Genomic DNA, 23,528 nt, shown 5'->3' with positions numbered 1-23,528 from the left:
CTATATTCTATAAACTAAACCGGATTGAATCAGGCACTATTCTCACCCCACTGGATGCTATAGTCCTTAATGCGCAGACATCCCTCCTGAAGTCTGGACAAGACTCCTCAGATGATCTTAATCTTCTTGGCATCCCGGTTGTTTCCAATGTAGGTGGTTAGAGGAGAAAGGGCCCTGTCTGCTTCAACTGTCCTTTATTTTATACCCTTGGCCTATGTACCTGGCAGACACTATCCTAGGCATGTCCTGGTGGGCTTTGCTGAGTCACAGTGAAAGATCAGTTCCCTTTGTGTGGTGCTTGCATAGTTGAGTCACACAGTTGATTAATGTGTGGTCAGCACCCCACCTGGGCAGGGATCTTTTGCATGCCAGTAGCAAACTTCAGCATATTTCAATAACAACCATATAGCACAATCTCATAACTTTTTATACACATTAATGATATGCATACTGAGACACAACAAGCAGTTTCATCAGATCATGACCTTTCATATGATACCTTACACTGCATGCTTTGTATGATATATCACAACCATATATGAATAATGAATATGGGTTACAGGGTGTCATTATGAGGTACAGTGCTTCTTAGGCCACACCCTACATTTTTTCTTAAAATAGTTTCTGAGATTCATGTAAATCAAACCATTAATATACTGGTGTTCTTTCCAAAGCCTCATTCATCTAAAAGGGAGGCCAGGTTACATTTGTTGGATGTCAAGACAGTACTATCATACTACTTAGATAGAAGAAGACTTAAAACTCTTTGTTCTAAGTTATTTTGTTTCGTATGCTGGTAACTCAAAGGGAAAGACATTTCATCTCAGTTCCTGTCTAGGTGGGTTAGACAATGCATTGAAGAGTGTTATAGACTGAGGAGCTTCTCTTCCCATTCCTACTCTGCTTAGAGTTCATTCTACTAGGGCAGTAGCTATATCTACAGCTCTTATAAACACATTCCCTTGAGATATGCAAAGCTGCTAGGTGGATTACTATTCACACATTCGTGAAGCCTTGCACTTTTGATATGGCATCCAAGTTGGATGCCCAGTTTCGTAGAGCGTTACTCCAATCTCTGTTTAATTAGAACTCTGCACCCCTCCATCCAATTTACTCTACTGCTTGCCAAACTACCCGAAGTGTGCGAATATGCAGAGAATACTCAAAGAAGAAATTAAGGTTACCTGTTTGTAACTAGAGTTCTTTGAGATGGACTCTGCAAATTCATAGCCCCTCCACCTTCTCCACTCCTCCAGAGTCCAAATTAAAATATCAGTGGTTTTCCGCTTTAGTGATAGAAGAAACTGAGGTGGTAACTGTGCCACACCCCCTTTATACTCATATGCTCAAAACACGCTTGAGCGCTAGACAGGGAGGATGAGGGAGCATGGTCACCTAGCAGTCACTGCTACTAATTTCTACCATCCTGCTGCACGGTTTGGTGCAGGTCCCCAAAGAATGAATATACAGAGTTCACTTGAAGAACTTGGTTACAAGTAAGTTACCTTCATTTATTCCCCTGACCAAAACAAGCTGCAGGGGCCCAAAGGCCTTTCCCCTTGTGTCTCATTCCGCCTGTTCTAGGACCAGGTTTAAAACAAATAAAAGGAAGTTCCTCACGCAGCGCACAGTCAACTTGTGGAACTCCTTCCCTGAGGAGGTTGTGAAGGCTAGAACTATAACAGCATTTAAAAGGGAACTGGATAAATTAATGGTGGTTAAGTCCATAAATGGCTATTAGCCAAGATGGTAAGGAATGGTGTCCCTAGCCTCTGTTTGTCAGAGGGTGGAGATGGATGGCAGGAGAGAGATCACTTGATCATTGCCTGTTAGGTTCACTCCCTCTGGGGCACCTGGCATTGGCCACTGTCGGTAGACAGATACTGGGCTAGATGGACCTTTGGTCTGACCTGGTACGGCCGTTCTTATGTTCAGCCCCAAGAACCAAATTCCTTCCTGAAGCTCCCCTCCAACTAAGCCATCTCACTTCTTTATAGGAATCACCCACTCCTTCCTATCTGGATCTGATAATCAAATAGGGGTAGATCACCATGTTCCACCAATATTAAAGGGCTTGTACTAACCTTCCTCACAGTCCGTCATCTGCACCACTTCACTGTACTCTGTGCTTGGGCCTGTAGTGCAGATTTCAAAGCCCACTGGCAGGTTCCCTTGATTTTGACAAAATCCTGTTCCTTAAGATTTTGAGTGTTCATTGAGGTCTTTAGGTAACTGCAGCTGTGCTCTTTTTTTAAAATTTGTAAATGGAAGGTTTTTATGTAGTGTTGATATCTTTTAATGTTTGGTTTTTAATGGTGAGTGTTTGGAGTTTATACTAGAGCAAGTGACTACAGTATCTGCATCTTGCATCTGAAGAAGTGGGTATTCACCCACGAAAGCTCATGCTGCAAAACGTCTGTTAGTCTATAAGGTGCCACAGGATTCTTTGCTGCTTCTACAGAACCAGACTAACACGGCTACCCCTCTGATACTTGACTACAGTATGTTCATGTTAGATTAAAAAATAATTAATGTAAAGGGTGAAAAGGACCCTGTGGGTAGGGACTGTGACATATAATATCTGGCTCTTAAAAAGGGAACACAAAATGTTCCTTGAAAACCATGTGCTTTACCAAAAGTTCCCTTTCTTGGAGAACTCCACTTATAACAATTTGTCTTTAGATGTTTTGTGTTTTGCAAATAATGATTTTTGTAGTTATTATGATGTGTCTAAAATAAAAATACAGTCCAGAAGTTATGCCCTTTTCATTGTTGACAAATGGGATTGTGTTTAAGGTAGATGACGCCATCAAGATTGCAGAGGCTCTTCTTTCTGACTTGTCTGGATTTCAAACATTCCGTCAAAATGCAGATGATCTTTTAGAACAGTTGAAGGTTTACGAACAAGAGCAATTTGATGGTTGGTCCAGGGACATTCAGTCAGGTTTGTCGAATCCCCGGTCAGGACTTTGGTAAGTATAAAATATTGTATGCAGTAAGAACTATTACCAAAGTCTGTATTACAGTGTAATCTAAAAAGAGCTGATGAAGACCTATACAGTGAAGCTCTGGTGTAGAAGAGAGAATAAATAAGAGAAATAAAATAAGGCAGTTCACAGCCACGTCATTTTTGTGGATTGTATCAGACTTGGTTGGTAAAGCAAAATGAAAAACGTTTGGGAATATTTTTATTATTATTTTTATTTGTTATTTGTATTACAGTAGTTCTTAGTTACTGAATAAGATTGGAGTCCCATTGTGCTAGTTGCTAGACAAATATAGGATAACAGGTCATCAGTGTCCCTTAGAGCTCACAATCTAGATAGACAAGGCAGACAGAAGATGGATTGAGGAAAGCAGTTAAAATACTCATTCATGAGATTATCTTTAAAATCGTGAGATTTAAAAAAAAATGTGGGGGTGGGCAGTTCTTTTTATTTACCTTCTGATTTTTGAACCCTTAAGACACACTTGGATTACTCTTTCAAGCTTTCCTCTGTAAACATGAGGGCTACCAACTGAATTTGAAAAAAAATGAAAGATGAGATTCTCACATTTCACATGAGAGTTGGCAACAGTGAAGAGTTACAACAAACAAGCCAAATGAACAGTGTGATGCCTGGCAAACATCTTGTTTCTTAGCTTCACAAGGTTTTTCTTTTTGTTAGGCTTTTTTTAAAATGAGTTTGTTGCGAGAGGATTAGCTAAATCGAAAACGAGAGAGGAGGCATTGAAGAGAGGGTGGCAAGGGTAATGAGTCAGAGGAAAGAGGGTGGGAAAAGGAGGAAGGGGAGCATGGAGGACAAAAGGAATAAAGCTGAAGATAAATGACCTGAGGTGCTCTGGGAGAGGGTTAATACAAACAGCCAGTTAGCACAGGAGTGAGATTATCAAATCCAAAAATTGAAGATAGTCTGATGACATTATCAGTGTCTGACAGTATGCTGCAAATGCTTCTGCTAGCTTGCGTCTATGCCCCGTGGCTGGTTCTCATAGAATAATAGACTTTAAGGCCCTCTCCTTTCCATGAGCAAAAATGACTGAGGAACCGTTGTGTCCCCAGAGGTGGGGAGTCCTCTCTGCACAGTTCTAGGTGTAGGGGATTTTTTGGGGAAAAATAGATCTCATCTTTTCTTCCCCCACCAGTGTTGCTGTGTCTGATGCAAATGTTTCTGTATCTGCTTCTGCTGGTCCGAGTCTCTGATCCTCAGGCTGGCTGTGCCTTGGAGTTTCTCTCTTCCTCCAACTCACATGGTTGAATGGAGGGGTAGTGTCATGTGAGCCCTGTCACATTCAGACTGGAAGTCCCTTGCATGGTTCTGAATCCAAAGAGTGATCAGGGTAGCCCTGGCTGGGAACTAAAGAAACAGGGTGTATTATAACATGCCTGACAATCTTCTGAGTAAAAACAAATTTTAAAATGAAGTTCTGTTATGTGTTGCCCTTGTTGCTAGTCTTCAGAGGTTTTGGATAGAGGTTACTGGATTAACACATAGAATCATAGAATTAACAACTTTAAAATAAAAAATAGTCAGAAAAAAAGTAAATGTTATCCAGTATTTTGGAATTTTGGAAAGGATCCTGGACAAATCATACTTGGTAATTTTTAATATTAATTTTGGTTTAGCATGCAAGCTAGTAGTCCTATTATGGAGCTGGATCATTGTGATGGAGAATTAAAAATACATTATTCGGATCGTTTGGTGACTCTCCTAAGAGAAGTGCGTCAGTTATCTGCACTTGGCTTTGTTATTCCTGCTAAAATACAGCAAGTTGCAAACACTGCACAAAAATTCTGCAAGCAAGCAGTTATCCTCAAGCAGGTATGAGATAATAAACTATAACCACTATCTGTACTGATTTCTATGTATTAATGGTAGAGTATTTCCAGACCATTATATTGTCATTATGATTATCAGGCTAATAAGCTTTCTGCTATAATCCTTTTTCTTTATTAAAGCTACAATGTGTTTCTTGAACAATTTAATAACATTGAATGATGATAGTATTGGAAATAAATTTAAGCCTAAAAACTGAACAAAAATAAAGAAATAGACACACACAAATGTTTAGTGCAGTATTAAAAATTAACCTGTTTTTGAAATTGACTATGAGATGTTACAATAAAGAGAACCATTAGCAATTTTCCACTTAAGGTAAATATAACCTCTTCAGGTGCAAACTTATAATTGCTAGGGCCAGCCACTAAAGGGAGACATGATCACATGTTCTGAAATGGCATATTATATATACTTGTTAAATATCTTATTAACAATCATATTGATAAAATGTAAGTCTTGAAAATATTGAAATTGGCAATACTCTCAGGAATATATTATAAGTATTAAAAACTATTGGCATATAAATGGAAATATGCTGCTTATATGTAATAGTAAATCGTGTCTGTTTTATAGGTGGCACATTTTTACAATTCAATTGATCAACAAATGATTCAGAGTCAGAAGCCAATGATGTTACAGTCTGCCTTAACATTTGAACAGATAATTAAGGTAAAGGAATCCTTTGTTGCTTTAAGCTTTGGCAATGTATTTCATGTGCTGTTATCTTTTTGTGAATATTTATTAGCCTATTGATTTTATAACTGCAGAACATCTCTGCAGAACAGATTTTATAACTGACTGAGAACATCTCTTTCATCTGCATTTAGCTAGACAATTATGACCATTTCTTTCAGATATGGTTCTTTCCACAGTTACTTATGGCTCTTTTACCTCCATATTTGAATATTTTAATGTGCTTTTTACTCTTAAAGACCAGTTGGAAGTTACAGATGGGGCAGAATGTGGCTGTGTGCTTCAGTAATGGTGGTGATATAAAAAATATTACAGTAGTTTTCAGAAATTTGCACTGGTTTCCTATTTATTTTCAGGTGTGTCAGGGTTCCTTCCCCACTCTAAACTCTAGGGTACAGATGTGGGGACCCGCATGAAAGACCCCCTACGCTTATTTTTACCAGCTTAGGTTAAAAACTTTCCCAAGGCACAAATTCCACCTTGTCCTTGAACAGAATGCTGCCACCACCGAGTGAGTTAGACAAAGATTCAGAAAAAGGACCACTTGGAGTTCCTGTTTCCCCAAAATATCCCCCCTAGCCCTGCATCCCCTTTCCTGGGGAGGCTTGAGAATACTCTACCAACCAGATAGGTAACATGGTGAGCACAGACGAGACCCAGATTCTGAAAAAAACAGATTTCGTTATAAAGAAAGAAAAGGTAAAAGAATCACCTCTGTAGAATCAGGATGGTAAGTACTTTTACAGAATAGCAAAAGATTCAAAAACACAGAGGATTTCCGCTCTAGGCAAAACTTTCAAGTTACAAAAGCAGAGATAAACCTCCCTCTTAGCACAGGGAAAATTCACAAGCTAAACCAAAAGATAATCAAACGCATTTCTTTGCTATTACTTACTATTTCTGCAATACTAGGTGCTTAGTTCAGATATACTTAAGGAGATGTATTTTTCCTGCCCTGGTTCCTTGCTGACAAAGACACAAACAAAAACCTTTCCCCACAGATTTGAAAGCATCTTCTCCCCTTATTGGTCCTTTTGGTCAGGTGCCAACCAGGTTATCTGAGCTTCTTAACCCTTTACAGGTAAAAGAGGAATTAACCCTTTACAGGGTAAAAGGGATTTTATGCTACCCGTAGCTGTATGTTTATGACAGGGTGCAATTCAAGATTGGTGTTGAACTATAAAGCACTACAGTATATGATTTGGGTCCTAGTTTTCCAGGAGGCTCTCTATTTATCACTATGACAATTGAGGTCAACTGAGGCCAGGCCTCAGATTTGAACATTTTGGGGCTGGAGGCAGATTATTCTTCTTGAACGGCTCATGAGTGCTCTTCCTGTAAGGGCAAAATAGCTTGATTTTGTTTTCTTTTAGGGCATTCTATCAGGTCCACATAGTTACCAAGGTCTTTACTTGGTGTGCATGTGTGTGGTGGGGAGGCTTGCAGGTGATGCCCTATAAGGACCAACTTGGGGTAAAAGTGTAATTTGTTATGTCTTGACAAATCATGTATATTATTTTAATTTTTATGAACATGTGGCCAGAGAATGGGTGGTATATATTTTACACATATAAAAATAAGTAAAATATATCGTGTGCATGTCCTTTCAACCTTTTGCTGGTTTTGAGAATAGAGAGGTACGTGAGCCTGTACCTTCTATGGAGTATTTCTTCTTTAACAGTTTTTGTCTATTTAGTACATATAATACATATGTGTTTTTTATTCTTTAAATTAATTAAAAGGAATAGTTTAACTCTTATGTCTCTAAAACCGTAGATCATCAAAAAATGTGGCTTTTGGAATTCTCTCCCTCTTTAGGTTTATTATTTCTGAGACTATTTTGGACTGTTTGAAAATATACAGCTTATAATTTTAGATGGAAAAATTAAAAATTCTCTATATGCATTTGTTTTTTCACTTATGGATACTATTTGTTACTGTGGGTTAATGGTCAAAGACTTAGCCCTGGTCTACACTAAGCTCGGGGGTCGAACTAGGGTACGCGAATTCAGCTACGTGAATAACGTAGCTGAATTCGAACTACCCTAGTTCGACTTACTTACCCGTCCAGACGCCGCAGAAGCGAACTCCGCGGCTCGAAGGTCGACTCCGGCAACTCCTCCTGCCGCGGTGGAGTACCGGAGTTCGAACTAGCGCTTCCGGGGTTCGAACTATCGCGTCTAGATCAGACGCGATAGTTCGAACTCCGAGCAGTCGAACTCGCCGCGTCGACCGTCCCGGTAAGTGTAAACGTGGCCTTTAATATTTTTGTTTTGTGAACAAGGTGTTGGTTTACAGTTGATTAAGAAGAAGCTCACCATTTTTTAAAGGATGTACTAGAACCTTATTTTAAGGAGTTTGAAATATAGAGGATTTTTAGAAAGTGTCCAAATTGGTGACATTCATGTATTTTTTTTTTCTTTTCTTCCTTCCCATTCCCTACTTTAAAGGGACACTATCACTTTAAAACTTTACCCTACTGTCTGAATTTATATAACATAGCACTGGTACAGATAACTCTTGAGATTACTATAAGGGAAAGATTGAAGAATTTTTTCCTCTATTTTTGCTGTTTATTTACTTTATTCATTGACAAGCATTTTGTACATCATGAGTTTCACTATTTCTTAGGTATAGTCTGGTATGATCCTCTGTTCTGCTTGGGCCCCTTTATGTTATGAAAAGGGCCTGAGTGCTGCAAAGAGGCTCTAAGAGCCTCATATCTAATTAAGGAAGGTTCCCCAGTGCAAGCATTGTTGAAAGCAGCTGGAACGCTGCCTCCAGAGAACCCCTCACAAGCCCTGGCATAGCTGGGGACAGGAAGGACATGTCAGGGGTGGGGTCACAGCATGAAGTCTTGCGGACATTGGCTCATAAGGCAATCTGGGGAGGCTACTGTAACTTAGACAGTCTTCCAGGACTACCTATAGGTTGCACTGGAGGTCTCTCAAGCCCCCCAAATGGCCCAGGATTGGAGGGCACAAAGGTGGCTTAAAGCCATTATGGCCCCCCTTCCCTGGGCTGCAGATCATGTGCTGCATCTCTTAAGTCAGGAATGTATTCATAATCTCATGCAAGCATGGGCCTTCTTCTATAATTTTTAAAATATAACCTTAGCAAGACATGTTCCAAAAAACCAAGGAAAACTACAAAAATGCCTACGTCATCCACGTAAACTGTAAGTCAGATTGTCTGAAAATAGAAGTTTTTACAATGTACTTTTGGACAGTTACTACTTTCATGGAGAAAGTGTAAATTTGGAGAAGTGAGTAGTTGTGGATCAGTTCATGGTTCACTCTGAGCAAAGATGCAAGGGAGCAGAGGGGATGTGTGGCATCTCTGTGGCATTCCAAGCTGTGCATATTGGCTAGGTCCTCCATCTCTGTCAGGCTGCTGGGGAGTGGGCAGAGCCTTGATTCCTCCCCCCTTAACCCACTCACTAGTTTAGTTACACTGGTGTGTTACAGAGCATATGCTGCAACAATATACTCCTTCCTGAAGCTGTAGAGAGACAGTGAGAGAGATTAACTCCAAGTCACAATCTCCTTCTGAAGATGTCCCTTACTATGGACTAGATTGCAAACTGATGATTTAGCTCTATATTTGTCATTAAACCTTGAAATATTTTCTTTCCCCCAGCATTCGAAAGCTGGCTCTGGAGGAAAGACACAGATAACGTGGGATAACCCTAAAGAATTAGAAGCATATATTCAAAAACTACAAGCTGCTGCTGAACGGCTTTCCACTGAAAACAGAAAACTAAGAAAGTGGCATACTAACTTCATTGAAAAGGTATGTTTTAATAACGAAACTGAAATAACATTTTCTGGACCGTGCTTTCTTCCATTTTCATTGATGACAAATTAATAGTACAATATTTAGCACATTTAAATTTCTTTTTTTTAACAGGTTGTAGTTCTCATGAACATTGATCTACTGCGGCAGCAGCAGCGTTGGAAGGATGGACTACAGGAACTTAGAACTGGTTTTGCCAGCCTTGAGTCACAGGCATGGTTTCATTATTGTATTGTAGGCTATGAAGTAATTTTAAATGGAATTTTCAGTAACGAAGAATTAATAACAAAAATGCAAAGGTGAACTACAAAGCCTTTGTTCCAAAAACCTAAGATCCCAAGGCAGCATAGGATACATGTGTAGACTTTAAATTTAGACGTGCATTTACTTTTTAAATCAGTGGTCTCCAACCTTTTTACACCCAAGATCACTTTTTGAATTTAAGGGCAACTCAGGATCTACTCTGCCACTTCCCTGAGGCCCCGCCCCTTTCCCAAAGCCCCGCTCCACTCACTCCATCCCCTTCCCTTTCTGTCACTCGCTCTCCCCCACCCTCACTCACTTTCACTGGGCTAAGGTAAGAGTTTGGGATGGGGTGCGGGCTCTGGGCTGGGGCTGAGGGGCTTGTAATGTGGGAGGGGGCTCTGGGCTGAGCCTGGGGTAGGGGGTTGGGGTGCAGGAGGAGCTGAGGGGTACAAGCTCTGGGAGGGCATGGGGTGCTGGCTCCAGGAGGGGGCATGGGGTGCTGGCTCCAGGAGGGGGCACAGAGCTGGTTTGGGGTGCTGGATCTGGGAGGGGGCTCAGGGTTGGCGCTTGGGGTGCAGGAGGAGGTTCAGGGTGCAGGAGGCAGTTTGGGGTGCCGGCTCCGGGAGAGGGGTCAGGGTTGGAGATTGGGGTGCAGGAGGGCATATGGGGTGCCGGCTCTGGGAGAGGGCTCAGGGCTGGGGGTTGGGGTGTGGCCTCTCGCCGGGCAGCACTTACTCCAGCGGCTCCCAGTCAGTGATGCAGCGTGGCTGCCACTAGGGCAGGCTCCCTGCCCACCTTGGCCCCACACCACTCTTGGAAAATGCCAATGCGCCCCTGTGGCCGCTGGGAGGGGGCAGGCAGTACGTGGATCCGTGCGCTGCCCCTCTCTGCAAGCACTGCCCCTGCAGCTCCCATTCACTACTGCTTCCCATTCCCGGCCAATGGGAGCTGTGGGGGCGGTGCTTACAGGTAGGAGCAGTGTGCGGAGAGAGACCCCTGCCTCCCTCCCCCCCTCCACCCGGGGCCACGCTGGCTGCTTCTGGGAGTGGTGTGGGGGCGGGGCAGGCCGGGAGCCTGTCTTAGCGGCAGCCCCACTGAGCAGCCAGATATCATGATCGACTGGGAGATCCTCCAGGATCGACCAGTCAATCACAATTGACCGGTTGGTGACCACTGTTTTAAATAATGATGAGGTTTTTTTTCCCTTTCCTTACCTGCCAAGTACTAATTACACAGTACTATATTTTAACAATAAGAGTTGGTGACACTGCTATTACATAAGCCAAAGCAAGGAATGCTCTTATGAGATACCATTTAAGTCAATGGGAGTTTTTCTATTGACATCAGCAGTTATGGGATTATACCCTTAAATGGTTGTGCACAATGGGGTTCTGGCCTCTAGATGTTACCATAATACTAATAAATAATTAAAATAATCAGAAAGTTCTGGTGACCTCAGCTGCACTAGAGTTCCTCCAGGATATTTGGTGGGGGTCCTAAAACCAAACATCAGAACAGGATAATGGTGTGACAGGCATATCAGACTCCCCAGCTGAGTATCACATGTCAGAATTAATCAGATTGATAGATTAGACAAGCCTTTGGCAGCCTTTTTAGTTGCCATTACCTCCAAAAGACAGGTTTTGAAATTAGTTCAATTATCTGTACAAGAGCCAAACTGCTGTTGTCATGAGAAAATGTCTCACCGCTCCATATGGCATAAATGGGAATTGCTAGAGCTCTAAAGTATACAGAGTATACACACCAATTTCCCCTGTTCATCTTATTCCATCCAAAATGGCAGAGTCATAGGGCCTCTCTGCAGGCAAGATGTTAAAATCCTGTACCAGTTGACATGCAATACATTTGGGAAACCATTCATGGAGAGAATTGGGGTTCCCTGTACAAGGTACTTAATTGCACTGTGAGAAGAAATAGTCTGAGCTTTATCCAAGGAAGATTTGCAAAGTGGGATTCCATTCCTCTGCAGAGCCATCCTTTAGTAGAAAGGTGCTGCAAATAATTCCTTAAATTACAAAGCTTTTGTATCATGTGGAGGGAACTTCCATTTCTGCTTATTATTATGCTGTAATAATAATTACAATTCTGCTTTGTCCTCTCCTTCCACTTCTGTGAATTACTGTTCACTACTTTCCATTTATTATGTATGAGGAGAGTAGCTATGCAGCAGAATGAGAAATTTCTTATCTGATGATCATGTTCTTCCGGTTAACAACTCTTCTCATTCACCCCACCCTGGTAGACTGGTAAATGACCAGAATACAATTTGTAACATGTTAACATTTTTCTCTAAAGAGGGACTTAAAGACAATTGCCTCCTTAAGGTTACCGTATACCATTTTAAATTGGTTTCTTAATTAATGGAGTGTTTCTAGAGCTTTGGAAGAACTCTTCTGGGGGCCTTAGTTCAAGGGCAGGGCTCAGACCTGGAGGCTCCAGCAACAACATTAGACTGTCTGAATTCCACAGGTGAGAGGAATAATCCATTTGGGATGGATGAGGAGAGAATCTGCTAACAAAAAGAATGATCAGTTAAGAAATTTATCATTCCTTTTGTCCTTTGAAAATTTGCTGCAGTAGTGTGATTGGTTTACAAAGTAACTTTTTACTGACATTGAACTGCATGTTGTAGCTGTAGACTTCCTCACAGTGCAATACAACAGATTCCAGTAAAATTCTCTTTAATCACTCCTACTAATGTGCTTTCATCCTGTAGAGACTGTCTTCAGTGACTAATGTCCTTGCTTTGAGAGACAAGATCTAAAATGTATTTATTTAAGTAATACTAATTCTTCAAATCATACAGGATTTTCAAAAACAGGTACCTAAAGATAGGCTTCTAAATCATAGGAACATAGGTATGTTCATACCAGATCAGACCCCTGGCTCATCTAGTCCAGTATCCTGTCTCCAACTGTGGCCAGCACCAGATGCTTCAGAGGAAGGTGCAGGCACTCCACAGTAGACAGATGTGGGACAATCTGCTTCCATAAAAACCTCATCCTAACATGTAATAGAGTTTGTCTTAAGCCCTGAAGCATGAGATATTTTTATCTCTAACTCTTCGTTTGCACTAAGTCTTATAACATTTTAAATTATCCACATAAACATCTAGTCCCTCTTTGAATCTTACTAAGTTCCTGGGCTCAGTGACATATTGTGGCACTAGTTCCACAGTCTCATTATGCACTGAGGAAAGATATGTAAATTAAATAAATGTTATTACATTTTAGGGTTTCCTTCCTCGTGATATGAAAGCATGGAGACAACACTGGAATCATCAACTCTATAAAGCTCTGGAGCATCAATATCAAATGGGTTTGGAGGCACTCAATGAGAATCTACCAGAAATAAATATTGATTTAACTTATAAGTAAGATATTTTTTCCTACTGTTAAAATACTTTAGCTAGAAATTGTCTAAAATATTAATTTTTATATGGTTTGTTTCGCTTTCTAGACAAGGAAGATTACAATTCAAACCCCCTTTTGAAGAAGTACGAGCTAGATACTACAGAGAAATGAAGAGATTCATCTCCATTCCAAATCAATTTAGAGGAGTGAGTGAAACAGAAGAGGAGTCCATCTTCATTATTATGACTGAAAGAAATGCAAGTGGATTTCTGACTACTTTCAATAAAGCAGAGGATTTGTTCAGAAGACTGGCAGAAGTTTCAAACCAATTTAAGGTTTGTAGAGTATTTTAATTGAATTAGACTTTTTGTTTTAGACCTAATTACAATTATTTTTAGGGATGAATAATTTTAGAAAAAGTGGAGCTCTGATTTTTGTTAGTCTCTGTCATAGGTGCTGGAACTAGGGGTGCTGAGGGTGCTGCAGCACCCCCTGGCTTGAAGTAGTTTCCATTATATACAGGATCTACAATGTCATTCAATGGCTCTCAGCACTCTCACTATAAAAATTGTTCCAGCACTCCTGGTCTCTGTACATTCTGGTCCTGATTTAGCAAAGCACTTAACATACGCTTAATTTTAAGCATATGAGTAAGTCCATCCCTAGTCAACAAAACCCTTAAGCACATGCCTACCTTGAAGCATATTTGTAGTTCCTGTTGAAGTCTTAATATTGTAAGAGACCGTACCCCTTGTTCAAGGTTTGTTTTACAGTATCACTAAAAAGTGTGGCCATGTTATACCAGTCTATGCCTTCTGATTTGAACACTGACTAATGTAAAATACCTTGTGTGAAGAAGAGAACCTCCAGTTGTTATGGTTAAAATGATTGAGTTGAAAGGATGCAAAATATTTAAAAAAATGATAGATTAAGAACATAAAAATAGATTACTCTTTTTATTAATATTAATGTCAATTAATGCTTCATAATCTTAACATCTTACTTATTTTCTTCATAATCAAATACAATATTGAAAAGGAATGGATTATAATTGGGCAAGTAGATATGGAAACTCTGGTGGAGAAACATCTTTCTAGTGAACAAGATTGGGAAAAAAACTTTAAAGCATTAAAAGGGAAAGGGAAAGAAGTGGAACGCCTTCCAAGGTACAGTTTACCTAAACATTTTTGTGTGTGAACAGCAGATGCTTTCACTGTCCAATCATTCTAGTGTAAATAGCGTAATAGAAATATACATTTTATATGAAAAAAATTAGGCAGAATTTCAGCACTGCTTTTTAACATCTATTTACCTTTCTAATTTTTTTAACTCCTCGTTCTTCAGATTAGTATTACAGAACTTTTTGACTTTGAGTCCAATCCAACTCCCATTGAAATCAATTTAAAGACTCTCATTGACTTCATGGGAATTGAGTCAGGCCCTTATAGATTAAGGCCTGATCAAACACATACACTAGGCATAGTGCTTGCAGCTCTTAACAGTTGAATTTACTAAGTACTGTTCCAGTTAATAAGTACTTGGGACCTTTAGGGCCTGATGTTGCAAACGCTTGTGCTCATGAGTAATTCGTGCGTAAGTGTTTTTAGGATTGGGCCCTGAGGCCTTGATCCCACATTGAGATATGCCAGTGTGGACCCTTGTACTTGTGAATTCCCATCCATATGGATGTCAGTGCATTGCAAGAGTGCAGAAGTCTGGGTTAGCAGATACTGTTGCAGGATCAAGAGCTAGATCAGGGGTCTCAAACATGCGGCCCGCGGGCCGCATGCGGCCCTCGGAGCTCTTCCCTGCGGCCCGCGGAGCTCCCCCAGTTACTTCCTGTCGCCGCCAAACTCCCCTCACCCCCGCCCCCCTCCCCGAGTTATTTTCTGTGCCTAAGCTCCCCGCGCGCTGCTCCCCAATGTTTGGGGCCGGGTCTCTCCCCTGGCCCCACCTGCCGCCCCCACGCGCCTCCCCCCAGTGTCTACCAGCCCCCACTTGCTGCCCCCTCACCGCCGGTAGCCTGCCCGGGAGCTCACGCTGACTCCACTCCTCCTCCGCTATGCCGGCTTCCGGCATCACCTGCTGCCGCAGGGTCCTAGCGCCCCCTGCACTAGGGCCAGGGCAGGCTGCCCTTCCCCTAGTCCTGAGACTCTCCAATGCCCCGAGCCTCTCCAATGCCTCAAACCCTCACCCTCAGCCCACAGCCCTCACCCCTGCACCCCCTCCTATCCCCAAACTCCGTCCCAAAGCCTGCACCCCCACCCCTGCCGCAGCCTGGAGCCTGCACAGAGCCTGCACTCCAGACCCCCACCCCCACCCAAACTCCCACCCAGAGCCTTAGGCAGTAAATCTAAGTGCGTGTTTTGTCCTTTGAGTGAGGTGCATTACTGAGTGTATATATTTATTAAAACTGCTTGGAAATGACTTCGTCAAAAAAAAGAACACTCATGGAAGAAAAGAGAGTTTTCCAAGACAAATGGGAGAATTTATATTTTTTTCACAGAGGTAAAAGATAAAATTCAATGCCTTATTTGTCAGCAAACGATTGCTGTTCCCAAGGAGTATAACGTGCGTCGGCACTATGACACGATGCACCGTGAAAAATATGATGCATTCACCGGAAAATCCGAGAGGAAAAAGTTCAGCAACTTAAAGCAGCATTTGCCAAGCAAAGAAATTTATTTTCAGGGATTAACAAGTCTAGCGAAGATTCAGTAAGAGCAAGTTTTGTGATAAGCGAAATGATAGCTAAATCATCGCGACCTTTTACAGAAGGCTTATTCATAAAAGAATGTCTTATGAAGGCCAGTGAAATTTTATGTCCTGATAGGAAGAAAGTTTTTGAAGGCATAAGCTTGTCTGCAAATACAGTTGCCTGTAGGATAACGGATTTAGCTGATAATGTGCCAAAACAATTGATTCAAATGGCAAAAGACTTTGAAGTATTTTCAATTGCTCTTGATGAGAGTACAGATGTATCAGATACCGCACAGTGTGCAGTGTTCATTAGAGGTGTGGACTGCAATTTGAATATAACTGAAGAATTGCTAGACTTAATGCCACTGAAGGGTATCACAACGGGACGTGACATATTTCAAGGATTGGAAGAGTGCATTGAAAAAGCTGTTGGTGGCGCTTAGCACTTTCCAGGAGGGAGGGGGGAGGAGCGGGGAGCCGCGCGCTTAGGGGAGGAGGTGGAGAAGAGACAGGGCAGGGGCGGGGCCTCATGGAAGGGGTGGATTGGGGGTGGGGCCAGGGGCAGCAAGGGGGCGTGTCAGTGATGCGGCCCTCGGGCCAATGCACTAGTCCTCATGCGGCCCTCGGGGTCATTTGAGTTTGAGACCCCTGAGCTAGATCTCCAAACCTGCCAGTACTTAAGTATGTACCTTACTTTATTCATGTGTAATAGATCTTTTGACTTTAGTGACAGTATTCGTGTGTAAAATTAAGTACATGCAGGGTCAGGGTCTTAGCTTGTAATTGCTTCCAGTAAAACTGTATATACAGTGATTGTAGTATTTGAACATAATTACATATAAACACATTAAGCCACATTTATTTGTGCACTTCTATATGAACAATTTTCTGAGTAAAATATTAAACTGCAAAACTGAAAATATTAAAGATAATTTATAAAGTATTGAAATGACAGTTTTTAAAGTTTATTATATAATATGTATCTTAATGAGCATATTGCCTCTAATCTTTTCTCTTTTTCTTTTATATTTTGGAATCTGTCATATTGAATCTTGAAGCACCATCAAGATAGATTGTTTAATTGTAAATTGCAATCCTGTGAAGACTGTGATTGATGATCTTATTCAGAAGCTTTATGATGTTCTTGTTCTATCTTTAAGAAAGTCCATACAAGGTAAATAATTTTGAGATATGGTGGTGGCTGGTTGGTAGTTTTTTTTTTGCTTTTGCTTTTGTTGTGTTTGTTACATATAGTATCCTTTTTATTTAAAAAAAAATCTTTTATCCTTGGGAATACTGAAGTGCCAAAGTTGTTTTGGAGCAAAAGTAGTATGTTTTTAGTTTTCCATTAAGGGCCTGATACAAAACCATCTCCCACTTCTTCCTGCCCACCTGCTCTGGGAGAGCAAGGAGTATGTAACTGGACCCATAGCCTAGGTACCTGTGCAGAGGTAATTCTTATTCCCCCTTATTGCCCTGTTATCAATCTATCGTGTTTATATGACTTTTATTGCTTTAATATCAGAAAAAACAACGAGGAGTCCTTGTGGCACCTTAGAGACTAACACATTTATTTGGGCATAAGTATCCTCACAACAGCACTGTGAGGTAGGGAAGTGCTATTGTCCTCATGTTATGGTTGGAAAACTGGAGTACAGAGTAAGTGGAATAGGGAATTAAGCCTGGGGCTGTGGCTACACTTAGCACTTCAAAGCGCTGCCGCGGTAGCGCTTTGAAGCACTAAGTGTAGTCAAAGCCCCAGCGCTGGGAGAAAGCTCTCCCAGCGCTGTCCGTACTCCACCTCCCTGTGGGGAATAACGGACAGCACTGGGAGCCGCGCTCCCAGCGCTGGGGCTTTGACCACACTGGCGCGTTGCAGCGCCGCAATTTGCAACGCTGGAGAGGGTGTGTTTTCACACCCTGCTGCAGCGCTGCAAATTTGTAAGTGTAGCCAAGCCCTGGGTCTCCACGGGCCCAGGCTAATCCTGTAACAACTGGACCATCTTTCATGTAGTACAAGTGACTGTCTTGCACACATATTTATCTGATTTTAAGACTGATATCATGGATATTTTTTATTTGTAATACAGTCGAACCCATTTATCTCGACCTCGGTTAACTTGCCAATCCTATTAACTCGAGGTTTTACAAGTGGAACCGCCAAACTCCCTCTTTATCTTATGGGTTTCTCATCCGTTATGTCGATTTGCCGAACCCTAATATCTCGAGCCCGGCTCCCCGCGTCCCCAGCCGCCCGCTCCCTGGCTCTCCAGCCGCGCGGTTCCCCAGCCGCCCGCTCCCCGCGTCCCCAGCCGCCCGCCCGCCCCTGCATACCCGGTCCCTGCCCGTCCCCGCCCGCCCAGCCCCGCATACCCGGTCCCTGCCCGGCCCCGCCCGGCCCCGCATACCTGGTCCCCGCTTCGCCTGCCGCCCGCCCGCCCGGCTCCGCTTCGCTGGTCCCCGCTTCGCCGCCCGCCCGTCCGCCCGGCCCCGCTTCGCCGCCCGCCCGCCCGGCCCCGCATACCCGGTCCCTGCCCGTCCCCGCCGCCCGTCCCCGCATACCCGGTCCCTGCCCGTCCCCGCCCGGTCCCGCATACCTGGTCCCCGCTTTGCCTGCCGCCTGCCCGCCCGGCTCCGCTTCGCCGGTCCCCGCTTTGCCGCCCGCCCTCCGCCCGGCTCCGCTTCGCCGCCCGCCTGCCGGCCCCGCATACCCGGTCCCTGCCCGGCCCCGCCCGCCCGGCCCCGCAGACCCGCTCCCTCCCCGGCCCCTCCCGCCCGGCCCCGCATACCCGGTCCCTGCCCGGCCCCGCCAGCCCGGGCCCGCATTGCCGGTCACTGCCGGTCCCTGCCCGGCCCCTCATACCTGGTCCCCGCTTTGCCTGCCGCCTGCCCGCCCAGCTCCGCTTCGCCGGTCCCCGCTTTGCCGCCCGCCCCTCCGCCCGGCGTCGCTTCGCCGCCCGCCGGCCCCGGCATACCGGTCCCTGCCCGTCCCCGCCCGCCCGCCCGGCCCCGCATACCCGGTCCCTGCCCGTCCCCGCCGCCCGGCCCGCATACCCGGTCCCTGCCCCTCCCCCCCGCCCACCCGGCCCCGCATACCCGGTCCCTGCCCGTCCCCGCCCGCCCGCCCGGCCCCGCATACCCGGTCCCTGCCCGTCCCCCCGGCCCGCATACCTGGTCCCCGCTTCGCCTGCCGCCCGCCCGCCCGGCTCCGCTTCGCCGGTCCCCGCTTCGCCGCCCGCCCGTCCGCCCGGCTCCGCGTCGCCGCCCGCCCGGCCCCGCATACCCGGTCCCTGCCCGTCCCCGCCCGCCGCCCGGCCCCGTATACCCGGTCCCTGCCCGTCCCCGCCACCCGGCCCCGCATACCCGGTCCCTGCCCGTCCCCGCCACCCGGCCCCGCATACCCGGTCCCTGCCCGTCCCCGCCACCCGTCCGGCCCCGCATACCCGGTCCCTGCCTGTCCCCGCGCGCCCGCCCGGCCCCGCTTACCCGGTCCCCGCTTCGCCTGCCGCCCGCCCCGCTTACCCGGTCCCCACTTCGCCTGCCGCCCGGCCCGCTTACCGGGTCCCGCTTCTTTGGCTGCCCGGCTCCGGGTCCCCGTCCCGCTTCGCCGGATCCAGCCACGTGCAGGCACCGCGGTAAGGGGGCAGGGAGGGGGTGTTGGAGAGAGGGCAGGGGAGTTCAGGGGTGGGGGGTGGATAGGGGTTTATCTCGATCATCGGTTATCTGGACTATTTTTGGCAAACCCCTAGGCCGGCGACATAACAGGGTTCAACTGTAATTTTGTTTTCCCATATTCTTTACATAGCTCATCTACATGATATTTCATCGTTTCTTACTGATGCCATGGAAACATTAATAGTTAGGCCCCAGACTGTAGATGAAATTGGAGAAGATAACTTAAAGTATGGAAATTTACAAGAAAAAAAAGCAGAGGTAGGATTTTATTTGATCATAGTCAGGAACATATCTAGGCAAAAAGTTTAGTCATGTTTAGTATGCCTGAGCAAAATACTTTCAAAGTATTATTAGTAGAGTTTGTTACAACATTTTGTTGTTGTTGCTTTTAATGTTTTTCTTGCCATTCTTCCTTGTGTTTTCTGCCATTTATTGTACTATTTGTTATACTGGTTCATATCACCACACCTCTCTTGCACAGCAAATTCAAAACCAGAGTGGTTTCCCAGGACCTTTAGACCAGGGGTAGGCAACCTATGGCACGGGTGCCGAAGGTGGCACGCGAGCTGATTTTTAGTGGCACTCACACTGCCTGCGTCCTGGCTACCCGTCCGGGCGGGGGGGGGAGGGGGGCTCTGCATTTTAATTTAATTTTAAATGAAGCTTCTTAAACATTTTAAAAGCCTTATTTACTTTACATACAACAATAGTTTAGTTATATATTATAGACTTAAAGAAAGAGACCTTCTGAAAACGTTAAAATGTATGACTGGCACACGAAACCTTAAATTAGAGTGAATAAATGAAGATTCGGCACACCACCTCTGAAAGGTTGCCGATCCCTGCTTTAGACTATGGTGATAACATTTGGCTTCTATTAAAATGGGGGAGGGGCAGATCTTAAGCTCCTTTGATTAAATTTTAGCTTCATCTTTAAAAATCCTTGCTTCTTTAATATGATGCATATTTAGGCTGGTACCAATGGAAAGCCTAGTGGCAGATGAGTTTTCTTCTGCAGACCACACTTATGCAGGGAATGAACTCACCAGGAAGGTACCAAGTTGCTGAGAGTAAGAGAGAGAGCAAGCGATCTGTATTGCAGGGCTTTGCTACTTAAAAAAGAACTTTCTAAAAAAATGATGGGAGAACCACCTCCCATTTACATTTGCTACTGCATCTAAGAATGTTGGATAAATGTGATTCTGCTGAAGTGATTGTTAGTGAATTAATTAAAAACATTTACACTGAATTGTCATTATTAGTCTTCAACACCAAACACTTGATTGCAAGGAATGGGCACTTCACCCTTCTCTTATAGCTTTTATTTCAGTCACTTTGTCTTCATACTCAGTAAGATAATACTGTATTGGTTTCACTTTGTTGTAACAACTAGAAATATATGTGTGTGTGTGTGTGTATGTATGTATGTATGTACGTATATATTTTTTCAAATGAATGCTTAAATTCTGAAGAAATTGTTTTGTGGAGGTGGTGGATATTGGAGAGGATTAAGCCTCCATAATCCATACTGTCCCTGAGTCTCTCAGTACCTGTTTTCTTCACTTCCTTGTGAAATGAATGCACACAAAGCAGGGCATTTTGGGACATATTCTCTAATGTCTTCTTTTACTTCAATTTTTCTGACTTTTATAGTGTTACTTAATCATAATTTTTATAGTGATTTTTAACTGATTGGGCTTTTTTAGTGTATGAAAAAATAATCTCTGAAACAATCAGGTGACTTAATTTTTCTCCTTATTTTCAGACTATAAATGCGTTCTTCTTCTAATATATTAATAGATTTCCCATTTGTTCTCAACTTCTCTCCTCCTGCTTGCTGTTTTCATACATATATATATATATTTTTTAAAGCTTTGATCCACGTGAGTGGATGCCTGTGCCTGTGGGTAGTCCAATTGATTGATTTGGTGTAAGCCTTCACTTTTATTTCACACATTTCAGGATCAAGAGCCCCTATAATTGCTCTGTATTGTCTCCCATGTTTCCCTTTGTATAGTTTTACTTTGATAAATATTAAAATAATTACATATAAATATGAAAATATATAAATATTGTGTCTTCAAATGTTTGCATAAAAATGCCACATTTTATTGGAATTCTTTCATACATGTATAAAATATCTTTTCAACTTTTAGATTTTTCTCCAGCTTCAAGAAGCTGAAAATAAAAACAAGCTTTTGCGGACCGTGGCAGGTGGGGGTTTAGACACAATCAGCAACCTGAGAGCTATGTGGGATAAATTTGAATTAATGATGGAAAGTCATCAACTTATGATTAAGGAACAGGTGAGAATGAAGGTTTAGTAATTCACTGAGATGCACTGATCTCATTTTGAATTAGTTAGAAGACACATTTTTTTCTCCTGGATTAACCCTCCCCCGCCCTCCTCCCCGAAGATATTGCAATTTAGTATTGGCACCAAGGTTAATGGCGTGAATGATAGCCTTTATGGAAAGAACATCTAAACTATTGGAAAGATTACTAGCATCAGCTGATACTGCTGTAGGCCCCAATCTTGAAATGATCTCTGAGCCCCTACAGAGTAACAGTGAAGTAAGCTAGGGTACTGTGCAGGTGCAGGAGCTCACTCTAGAATCACGACTATGTTTCACCTCATGGATTTCTTTTTATTAACTGAAATGAAAAGAATATAGCAGTTTAAAAATGAACATTTGCCAACTTTACCATGTTACTACACATGTTATTAATATTGTTGCATAATATTTTTAACTTTTCCAAAAATCCATGCTAAATATTATGTCCGCAGTCCTGCAATGGACAACATGCAGGTGAATTGCTGGGGCTCAATGCAGCCAATGCAGCCATAGTACTTTTCCTGTGTGCTGCTGATTCCATGATCATCACCCATATTTTGAACCTGTAGATGGTTTTAAAAATGATAATTATTGTCTATTTATAAAAATGTAATAAAAAATGTGGGTATAAGGAAAAACAGTTTATCAGACCAAGGTAGCTGACAAACCAGTGAGGAGCAGATGTAAATATTATGTGTAACTACAGAGGATACGAAATTATATAATATAAGATCAGGAAATGCATATCCATACCAGATTCTCTTAAATTTTGAAATATTTTAAGGGGAAGAGTAAAAAAATAGTACTCCATTTTGAAAACAAGTGGAAAGGTGGTTGGTTTTTTTGATCTTGATTAGATATAACTTTGTAGATATAAATTACTGAAGGAATACATTTTATTTTTTTAAACTCGTTTGTAGATTGAAGTGATGAAAGGAAATGTGATGTCACGTGTTAATGTGTACCTTCAAGAACTAGAAAAGTTTAAAGCTCACTGGGAGCAGCTAAAGCCCAGCGATGATATCATTGAAGCAGGCCATCAGGATATGCTTGAGAAAAGTGCTCAGACCATAAAGGAAAAGAAAATTGAGTTTGATGAACTGGAAGCCACAAAGGAAAAACTGATGTATGTGTATTTCTTTGTATATAGCACATTATTTTAGGGATGTTCTGCAGTAAATCATGCAGCAGCAGCTTTTTGGTGGGTCAGAAAATACGAACTATAGTTAACTAAATATGAACACAACTGATAATTTAATAAATCCTATTTTAATTGTATTTCAATGTATAGTTTAATCTTCACTGACACTTGTGAAGTGGAAGTTTCTGAAAATCTTTTAGGCTTTGAAACAACTGAATTTATACACTAAATGGCATTTGATTCTATATAGGATTCTACTTATAGAGAAAGACAATTAAAGATAACTTATTTTTTCCTTTATATTTTTGGGAGACAAATTAGTACTCCTAATATAAAGGAATGAAAAAAAGAAGAAAACTGTGACTGCTAGGGAAGGCTGTTGCATATGATAATTGTCTCTTATGCTACTTTCTTTTCTGCTTGGGGAGTGCAACATAATGTGTTCTTCTGGACAGTGAAGTCAGTGGACTTACTCACATTGGTAAAGTTAAGCATGTCTGACAGCATGTCCAGGATCATAGCGTCAATATGCAATATTATAACAATGCAATGATCTTTTTATTCAGCGAGGACTGCCATCATTTTGAATTAGAAGAGCCTGATTTCTCTTTGGCAAAAGCTGTATGTAGAGATATTGAGAGCTGTGCAGAAGTATGGGCACTATATGAAGAATTTCATCAAGGTTTTCAGGAAAAAGCCAAAGAAGACTGGATTACTTTTAGGTCTG

General features: G+C 42.9%; 1 protein-coding gene across 1 annotated transcript in view; it reads left to right on the top strand.

Moving 5' to 3' along the window:
* DYNC2H1 (dynein cytoplasmic 2 heavy chain 1) overlaps window positions 1–23,528 on the top strand; it is a 368,188-nt gene that overhangs the window by 18,383 nt on the left and 326,277 nt on the right. Inside the window, exons 11-23 of the mRNA XM_045019043.1 lie at window positions 2,797–2,972; window positions 4,628–4,823; window positions 5,415–5,510; window positions 9,174–9,326; window positions 9,444–9,542; window positions 12,830–12,969; window positions 13,056–13,284; window positions 13,988–14,115; window positions 16,708–16,823; window positions 19,455–19,582; window positions 21,481–21,630; window positions 22,581–22,786; window positions 23,368–23,523. Of these exons, the coding sequence (XP_044874978.1) occupies window positions 2,797–2,972; window positions 4,628–4,823; window positions 5,415–5,510; window positions 9,174–9,326; window positions 9,444–9,542; window positions 12,830–12,969; window positions 13,056–13,284; window positions 13,988–14,115; window positions 16,708–16,823; window positions 19,455–19,582; window positions 21,481–21,630; window positions 22,581–22,786; window positions 23,368–23,523 (1,973 nt within the window). The remainder of the gene's footprint in view (window positions 1–2,796; window positions 2,973–4,627; window positions 4,824–5,414; window positions 5,511–9,173; window positions 9,327–9,443; window positions 9,543–12,829; window positions 12,970–13,055; window positions 13,285–13,987; window positions 14,116–16,707; window positions 16,824–19,454; window positions 19,583–21,480; window positions 21,631–22,580; window positions 22,787–23,367; window positions 23,524–23,528) is intronic.

Source organism: Mauremys mutica, chromosome 1 (genome assembly GCF_020497125.1).
Source record: "Mauremys mutica isolate MM-2020 ecotype Southern chromosome 1, ASM2049712v1, whole genome shotgun sequence".
Classification (NCBI taxonomy): Eukaryota; Metazoa; Chordata; order Testudines; family Geoemydidae; genus Mauremys; species Mauremys mutica.
This window is presented reverse-complemented; position numbering and strand designations above follow the sequence as displayed.